Below are 9,322 nucleotides of genomic sequence, written 5' to 3' on the forward strand. Positions count from 1 at the left end.
GCTGATGCTTGCGCTCACCTGCGCTCCTAAAAGGAAGGAACAGTGGGGATTGGGGTGGGCGTGCTTTTGTGCACGTGTGAATGGGCAATTCCTTCCGTGTCTACCAGGGGGAGCGCAGAAGCAGCTCGCATTCTCGGTGGGAGGCGGAAGGCGCCCCTCCGCGGCCTCTTTTCCCTCAAGCGAGGTGCTGCTTCTTCCACGAAGACAGCCTGGCAGGGCGGGGCGGGGACCCCTGGGCCGCCTGCGTTCCCGCGCAGACGACAGCGCAATGACAAGCGAGTCAGCTGGGGCCTCGCCGTCCCGCACATGCGCGGTTCCAACGCCGGCCCAGCCGCCTGCCGGCTCAGCCAATCTCCTTCCCCCGCTGGAAACGCGCCACGAGCGCGTCGCCCACCCCAGCGCCGGTTCTGTGAGGCAGCGGCCAATCAGCACCTTCCTCCGCCCGAGCCCGTACTCCTTACCTCGCGCGCTCATGCACGCTCACCGCCCCCCTCGCCGCTCTCGGCCAATGAGGACAGAGGCTTTCCCTCCAGCCGGCCAATAGGACCCGACGGCTCCGCCCTCCCCCCTTTCTCCTCCCTAATCTGGACCAATCGCGAGGCAGCGCGCGCCGCTCGGAGCCCCGGGTAAGCGTCCTCGGTAGCGGCCGCCGCAGAAACTCCCGGCTCCAGCTGTGGCTGCCGCTGCCGCTGCCGGGAAAGCCGCCGCTGGCTCCTGCGGGGAGAGAGGCGAGAGGGCCCCGAGGAAGCGCGTTGCCAAGGGGACCGAGGCCTCTGCTTGCGTTGTCAAGGAGACGGGGGTTCTAGAGTCCGCCCCCTGTCAGGAGCCCGGCATTCCGGAGTCCCAGCGCCACACCTGCCTGCGAGAGGATCGCGGGGGGACCAGGCGGTCGTCTCCTTGCAGGGGCCTTCCGGAGCGTCCTTGCACTAGTGCCAGCGGAAAAGGGGTTTCCAGGCACCCAAAGGCAACTTGCACCTTCCAGGGCGGGGGGAATAGATCTGCGCCCATTCAGGGTTCTGGGCCCCTTTGTCTTGAGCAAATTGCACTCGGAAGAACGTCTGAAGTCGCGCTCCTGGCCAAGAAGCGGGCATAGGAGTGGTTTGGTCACAGGGCGGAGAGAAGGCTTTGCTTTCCTGTGCAATAAGGCCCGTCAGGGTAGCAGTTAACGTGTGTTTTCCTGGCAAAACACCCCCAAATCCATGCTCTACACTTTAACGTGTCGCTGCAGAGCTTGTGTCTTGTGGTACCCGGTCTAGCCTTCGCGTTGGCTGCCCCCCATTTTGCACTTCTGACTTTTTTTTTTTTGCACTCCATGCTGCTATGTTTCCAGTCTGCACACTGAAGAACTTGCCGCCCTTTCAGAAGCTCCCTGCTCATCCTAGCTGAAGGTGGATTGTGTGGAGTGGATGCAGCCGCTAAGCCCTGCTGCCACCTCCGCTGCCTGATTCGTGTTCCCACCTGTCAGAAGCATCTTTTTCCTCCTGGGTGAAGCCAAGAGCCCCGTCCGCCACCTCTTCTGTACTTGAGGGAAACACCGGGAGCAAGCCATGCTCTCCGAGGCCCTCCCCTGCTTCCAGTTACTCCGGATGGGCCCGGCTTCGCCTGGGGATTCGCCCAACCGGGATCTCTACACCTTCCGGCCTGCTAGGCCCAGCTGCACTTATCGCCTGGGCCGCCGAGCTGAGGTCTGCGATGTCGTCCTGGTGTCGGAGGAGAACCCAGCCTTGGTGTCGCGGATCCATGCAGAGATCCATGCTGAGAGGGATTCTGACAGCACCGCTGGGGAGTGGCGAGTTGGCCTGGTGGACTACAGCACCCATGGTGAGTCCTAGAAACTGTTCATGCCACCAAGGGTGGGGTTGCATTCAGATCTATTTATAATTAATTTTTATTAGTTTTTCAATATAATCATACAATTTTATCCAAATTTCAACTGATTTTCACAAAATACTCTTTTTGGTCTTCCTTCAGCTTCTTTGGTAATCATCCATATTTACCCTTCGATACACATTCCTTTAATTGCATTGCCATTAGTCTTCCCTCCCTTTTCTATTTTCTTTCAACAATACCTCTTAAAGTTTTACAGTGCTTCTTGAAACCCCACTAGCGTTTGCACCTCACATATATTTTTCAGATAGTCAACAAATTTTCCCCAATCCTCGATGAACTTTTGGTTTCGGGCATATCTTATTTTCCCAGTCAGTTTGTCCAGTTCCACATAATCAGTCAGTTTCATTCTCCATTCTTGAATCGTCGGTATTTCCTCTTGTTTCCATTTCGGGGCCAACAAAGTTCTTGCTGCTGTAACTGCATACTGGAAAAGTTTACAGTCTTTTCTTCTTATTTCTTTTCCTGTAATCCCTAAAAGAAAAGCTTCTGGTTTCTTAACAAAAGTGTATTTTAACATCTTTTTCAATTCATTATATATTGCTTCCCAGAAACTCTTTACTTTCTTACATTCCCACCAGGGGTTGCATTCAGATCTAACCATTGCAAAGATATTTACATTATGCTCGGCTCCTGATCCTCAGTCTGGTAAAACAGGTGGAACTCGACATGTTGACCAAAGTTTCAATTTGCATAAATTTATCCACAAGAGGGGTGTGTGTGTAAGAGACAGACAGACATAACAGCAGGTACAAATGGCCATGAAATGTAGTCTGTCATTCCTATGGGGAACTATAATGGTCTTTTGTCCCCACATTTTTCTGTTTCCACCCTATGTGTGTGTGGTTGGCACCTGCCTGTCTTGGGAGACAATGGCACGCATCTCCAGGGGTGAAGTCAAACTGCTGCATTTGCAGCACCAAAGTGACCTCCCCAGGACACAAGCCTGGGGAGCGTGTATGGAGGTCTTGGGCTGCCCAAACTACAAGACCCCTTTCTCACCTCACTGATGGAAAGCAGAGCAATACCTTTGGCACCAGCTTGGCTGCAGGAGTTGCTGGAAGGAGGCGTACAAGGCGCCATGCAACTGCCTTAGGACCTCCATTCTGGTTTTGTGTAGGGTTTACTTCTTAAAGGCCTTTTCTTCTCCCAATGACCTCCTGCAAGGCAGAAGGTTTAGGATCAGAGCTTTCCTTCTCCTAGATGAAGCCCCTTTCCGGCTTGCGAAACCCCATCCGCCTCTCACTCTACAGCCTTCTTGACCACTGTTGGTCTCGTCCACTTAATGTGCTGGAACCTGCCTTTGCATGCAGGGGAAGGCCCTAACTCCCTGAGGGTTTGAGACCCATCGGCTACCTTCACCTGGAGCTTGTTCAGTTCGACAAACAGATTGGATCCTGCAGACTTAATGGGTGGGATCACATGGGACAAGGTAGCGGAGTCAGCCTCCACGCCAAAGGTTCCCCCCCATACATTTGTTTTGTCCTGCACAAGTGAGAGGGTGCCATCCATTCCTATGGGGAAAAGATAATGACTGTATTTCGGGTGGTGATGTGGTGTTGCACTTCCTGGCCTCACTGACAGGAAGAAGAAGAAGAAGAAGAGTTTGGATTTGATGTCCCGCTTTATCACTACCCTAAGGAGTCTCAAAGTGGCTAACAATCTCCTTTCCCTTCCTCCCCCACAACAAACACTCTGTGAGGTGAGTGAGGCTGAGAGACTTCAGAGAAGTGGGACTAGCCCAAGGTCACCCAGCAGCTGCATGTGGAGGAGCGGAGAATCGAACCTGGTTCCCCAGATTATGAGTCTACCGCTCTTAACCACTACACCACACTGGCACTGGAGCCCCCCAGAAGGCCATGACGTGTCCTGCGCTTAGCATGGAGTCCTGGGGTGCCTTCAAAACCTCCACAAACACACCTGTAGGCGTTGCACTGGTTGATACATAGAAAGTGAGCTTCCTCTCTTGCCCCATTATCCCTTCAGGTACTTACGTCAACGCCGTCCGAGTGCCCCACGGCCAGCGAGTGGACCTGAATGACGGAGACCTTCTGACCTTTGGCCACCCCAGCCCAGTCCCTGAGGGCTGTGCCCTGCCACTCCCGCACGGCAACTCCGAGTTCTACTTCCTCTTCCAGAAAGTCCACGTCCGGCCGCAGGACTTTGCTGCTATCACAGAGCCCAAAGCCCCCTGGGCCTCCTCCTGCGGCTTCCGGCCGGTGCTGCCCTCCGGCAACCACCGCATCCGCCCTCTGTCCCGCCACTCGCCCACCGCCCTCTCCTGCCGCTCCAAAGCCACCCTCATCCTCAGCTCCATCGGCAGCCTCAGCAAGCTCAGGCCGCAGCCGTTCACCTTCTCCCTGGGCCGCGGTCGGTGCGCGGAACCCCCCGCTCAGCCGAAAACCTCTCGGAACCGGCGCAAGTCGGCTCACACGCTGCTGCCCGAGCTGGAGGACGAGATCACGCGGCTTGAGGAGGAGCAGCCGATCCCGGGCAAGGAGCAGCGGCTGGGCGGTTATGCTCATTGTCATAGCGCCTTGCGGCTCCAGCAGAGAGTCCCGGAGGAGAGCCAGAATTTGCAGGAAGACGAGGGTCCTCCGAAGCTCCATGTCACACCCAGCGGGTGAGTCCCTTTTCGAGTCCGCGTTATGGTCAGTACAGCTCGCACCAGGGGGCGCCGTCATGATTTTCAAGTTTCTGGTTTAACAGAAAGATTTCCATAGGGTTGATGAGCTAAGCCAGAGTGTTTCTCAAGCTTGGGTCCCCGTCTGTTGTGGGACTACAACTCCCATCATCCAGTGGTCAGGGATGATGGGAGCTGTAGTCCAACAACAGCTTGGGGATCCAAGGTTGAGAAACAGTAGCTAAGGACTTCCCTTCTCTCGGTTTCTTTTCTCCCTCCCTCCCTCCCTCCCTCCTTCCTTCCTTCCTTGAAGTATAGCTGTCATCAGAGTGAAAGGTACCTTCTCTGTCTCGAGTCCAGGGGGCAAACTGGATCCTTCCTCACTTCCCCACTAGCATGTGCCAAGTTTCAAAGTTAGTTAGAGCCACCTGTCTGTCAATCACCTGTTATAATGACATCAGACAACACTTTCTCCTTTGCCCATGTAGTTTGAAATGGCGCCTGGTTACACCCATGGGCAAGAGACTTCCGCACTGCTGCTGTAGCCACTGCAGCCAGTTTCTAACTCAGCAGCTTCTTATAATATACTTTACTGGACAGCTGAACAGTTAAAGAAATTATCAGCGATTGGAATAGTGAACTGGAGGCCATACAGTGGTGCCACTGCTTACGTACTTAATTCGTTCTGGAGGTCCGTTCTTAACCTGAAACCGTTCTTAACCTGAGGTACCACTTTAGCTAATGGGGCCTCGCACCGCTGGCATGCAATTACTGTTCTCATCCTGAGGTAAAGTTCTTACCCCGAGGTGCTACAGTGGTACCTCAGGTTAAGAACTTAATTGGTTCTGGAGGTTCGTTATTAACCTGAAAATGTTCTTAACCTGAGGTACCACTTTACCTAATGGGGCCTCCAGCTGCTGCCACGTGATTTCTGTTCTCATCCTGAGGTAAAGTTTTTAACCTGAGGTACTACTTCTAGGTTAGCGGAGTCTGTAACCCGAAGTGTTTGTAACCCGAGGTACCACTGTATTCTGTAGAAGTCCAATTGCACGCCTGGTAAATTCTGACCCCCCTGCTGCAGCCCAACAGTTGACACACAGGGACAGGGAACCTGTGGCCCTCCAGTTGTTGCAAACCCAAACTCCCATCATCCCTGACTGGGGCCGATGGGAGTTGGAGTCCAACAAATTCCGGAGTTCCTTAGCTCTGCTTTAGTGGCTCTGGACAGGCATTTAAAGCGGGGCGAAGTAACAGGTTAAAACTTGCTGGTTGTACATCCGGTCAGGGCAGTGTAACGAGTCCTTGTGCAGACATATGTGGCAACTCACTTTTTCATCTGCCAAAGAGGCCCTGGGGCTTTCTGGAACAGCCAGATTATGCGGCTCACGGGCTTTAGATGGGCAGGAAGAGGCTGGGAATAGCAGCTTTCTCTGGGTTTGCTGGAGAGGGCAGCTTGGAAATGAACCACATGACTATAAACTTGCTCCCGAAGGCCTATTAATGCCTTTCTATCCCCATGCTGGAAGTGGTTTACAAGGAAAGCACCACTTGGATAACTCAGGTGGTGGAGCATGTGACTCTTAATCTCAGGGTTGTGCGTTCGAGCCCTATGTTGAGTGGGAGATTCCGGCATTGCAGGGGGTTGGACTAAATGACCCTCGTGGTCCCTTCCAACTCTACAGTTCTAAGATTCTGTCCCCTCCCCCCATACTCACCCATAATCTGTAGGCATGGTGTCCTGCGGAACATACGGCAATAAAAAGGTCATTTTTAATAAACCTTTTATGTATTTGCAGCTTGTTCTGTCGGTGTTGGGATTTTTCTCTTCTCATCATTTTCTCTTAACTTTGCTTCTCATCCACTAAATGCTCATTTTAATATCTGCTTGTAAGCCACCAATGGAAAGGCGTTGGCCTTTGGCTTTTATGCGGGTGGCGCTGTGGGTTAACCACAGAGCCTAGGGCTTGCCGATCAGAAGGTCGGCGGTTCGAATCCCCACGACGGGGTGAGCTCCCGTTGCTCGGTCCCAGCTCCTGCCAACCTAGCAGTTCAAAAGCATGTCAAAGTGCAAGCAGATAAATAGGTATTGCTCCGGCGGGAAGGTAAACGGCGTTTCCGTGCGCTGCTCTGGTTCGCCAGAAGCGGTTTAGTCCTGCTGGCCACATGACCCGGAAGCTGTACGCCGGCTCCCTCGGCCAATAAAGCGAGATGAGTGCTGCAACCCCAGAGTCGGCCACGACTGGACCCAATGGTCAGGGGTCCCTTTACCTTTACCTAACAACATAGGAAGCTCTTTTGGACCAAGTCAGACAATTATTAGCCCACCCAGCTCATTATTCTACACTGACTGGCACAGGCCTCCCAGATATTTGGCCTGGAGTCTTTTCGCAGCTGTACCCAAAGAGGCCAGGGATTGATCCTGGTAGCTTCTGCGCACAGTGCAGATGGTCCGCCATCCGCACTCTGGAAATGTTGCTGCAGTGCTGAGGGAGGTGGGGAATACAGGTGCCAGTTTTCGGATTTATCCCTCCCTGTTCCTTTGCAGGAAACGTCGCGGCCGGCCACGGAAGAACCCCCTGGGGAGCACTTGCCAAGTCTTCTCCCAGACTCTGTCCACGTCGGAGCCGTGCGCTGCCCCGAGGTGCCACCTCCCTCAGGACGAGATGGTGGAGTGGGTCCAGTGCGATGGCTGCGACGCCTGGTTCCACGTGGCTTGCGTGGGCTGCAGCTACAGCGCCGTGAAGGAGGCTGAGTTCTGCTGCTCCGCCTGCCGCTCGTAAGGAGGGTGGCCGCAGCCGGAGAGGCGCCCTCGCCCCTGCCCCCAAATGGGTAATATCGGTGGACTCCAGCAGGACACGCAAGGACTTTTCCCCATCTTTAAAGTGGGTTGGTAAAAAACTGCACAAGGAGCGTGTTTTCAGGGACAAGCGAAAGAACATGGCAGGCTCACTCAGAGGAGGCTGTGAGAAAACATACCAGACTTCAGCTTCCTTGCATCAAGGAGTCAAGTCCATCTCCGAAAACCAAGAGGCCACATTGCACTGGTGAAGACATGGATATTATTACATGGGGAAGTTTCCGGCTAACTCCAGTGCTAGAAGCTGCGGAGGGACGGGACCTCTGGATGTTGCAAGACTTCGGCTTCCATCTTCCCCGGCCACGGACCCTTCTGCCTGGGGACTGATGGGAGCTGGAAACACCGGCTCTCCTCCCCTGATTTATGCTGCCCAAGGCCTTCAACTGGAAGGGGCAAGCGATTGCTTGAGAGGGACAATCGGGGCAGATGCACAACGCCACCGTTTACCTTCCGAGGTCTTCACCCTCTAAACTTACAGGGAAGAACCTGCCGCACTCGGAAGAAACCGCTTACGAACGCCTAGCATGCAGTTTCTCCCATTGCACAGTGGTGTGTGCAGAACGATCACCCTCGCAGCAATAGCCCTGCAGCCTGGGAAGCTGCCCAACTTTTACAGGGCCGACCTTGGGAAAATATGCAGAGACCCCAGAAGTGAGTTTCTGAGGGTGCAGTAGAGCGGCTGCCTCACCTCAGTGCTCCGGGAAGCTGCCAGTTTATTGAAGTAGTGAGACATTGGAACAGCTGCCGAAGAGCAATGCCTGCTGTTAACTTAGCTGGGAAAAGAGTCCCTCCCTCTCGAAGCTTTTTACAAAGAGACAAGTAGGGGGTCAACTGTTTTGATGAACTAGGTGGGAATCTTAGGATGCTATATTCCAGAGTAGCAGCAGTAGTTAGGCCTTAACTGGAGGTGATGGGGCAGTCACAGAGTGGCAGTCGCCCATCTGCCCTGTTCACTTATGAAGTGGGTGTGTCGAGTTTGGCACCCAAACGGGTGTGCAGGTGAGAGGGACTTGCACCTCCCGCCATTTTACCTCAAATCTGCTTTTGCTTTTTCGTTCCTCCGATAAGCAGCCCACATATAGTCACAGCAAGAACAGTGTGACTCATACTGCAGTCCCTGAACTATTATTTTTCTAACAGAGCGTCTCTAGTCCAGAGCAGCTTACGCCTCAATAAATTTGTTAGGCATTGTGGGTTTTCCTAAGGGATGAGACTGAGCAGATGTTTTTACACAATTCAATAATATTTGGTCATTCTAGTTTCTAGTGTAGGAACAGAATCCGGTGATTCACTGGCTAGCAACAGGGGCACAAACATTTGCGCACTTTCATAGGCACACACAATGCATGTAGAAGTCTTATGTGCCTGCACTTCCCTTTAACGGGCAGCAAAAAGCCAGAGCTGTAGCGAAGCCCCTGGTTTCCCCCAGGTTGCCCCAAGCACTACTGAAAATGGTGAAAGCCCAACACCCAGTTCACAAGCGATGACACCCAGGAAACCACAGCTCAGCTTGTACCCTTTGGGAAGGTGTGGGCTCCATCTCTTTAGCAAGCCAAGGATGGAATGGGGCACAGCATTGTGCCAGAAGCAGAGCAATGGGATTCAGGGAAGTTGCAAAGGCTCTGTTGCATCATGTTGCTAGTCAGCCACAGAGACCACACACTTGCTTCTGCCACTGCTAGTGGGACCAAAGGCTAGCAATGTACCCGCCAAGGAATCTGCCTTCTGAAACGCTGAATCAAAAATAAGCTAACGCAGTGAACTTTCTGCAACATAACCAAAGACTCCTGTAGTTTAGGGAGGGGGGTTTATTCCTGCAAGTGTGTTCTGCCAGTTTGCTTTATTCGCTGTAGATGGAAGGATTTGTCCTTTTCCTCCGCTAGGGCACCCCTCCTTTTTGCACCAGGTGTGATCACAGTAATTGAAATAAACCCAAGCTGCAAAAGTTGGCGTCT

The 9,322-nt window shown here is 53.3% G+C and overlaps 1 protein-coding gene across 1 annotated transcript; it reads left to right on the forward strand.

Moving 5' to 3' along the window:
• Positions 1-527: 527 nt before the first annotated feature.
• TCF19 (transcription factor 19) lies at positions 528-9,312 on the forward strand. Its single transcript, XM_079966616.1, has 3 exons — positions 528-1,821; positions 3,874-4,510; positions 7,056-9,312. Exons 1-3 carry the CDS (start codon positions 1,548-1,550, stop codon positions 7,288-7,290), a joined length of 1,146 nt encoding a protein of 381 aa, XP_079822742.1. The 5' UTR covers positions 528-1,547; the 3' UTR covers positions 7,291-9,312.
• The last annotated feature ends 10 nt before the right edge of the window (positions 9,313-9,322 follow it).

The sequence above is a fragment of the Podarcis cretensis genome (assembly GCF_951804945.1).
Source record: "Podarcis cretensis genome assembly, chromosome: 2".
Taxonomy (NCBI): Eukaryota; Metazoa; Chordata; class Lepidosauria; order Squamata; family Lacertidae; genus Podarcis; species Podarcis cretensis.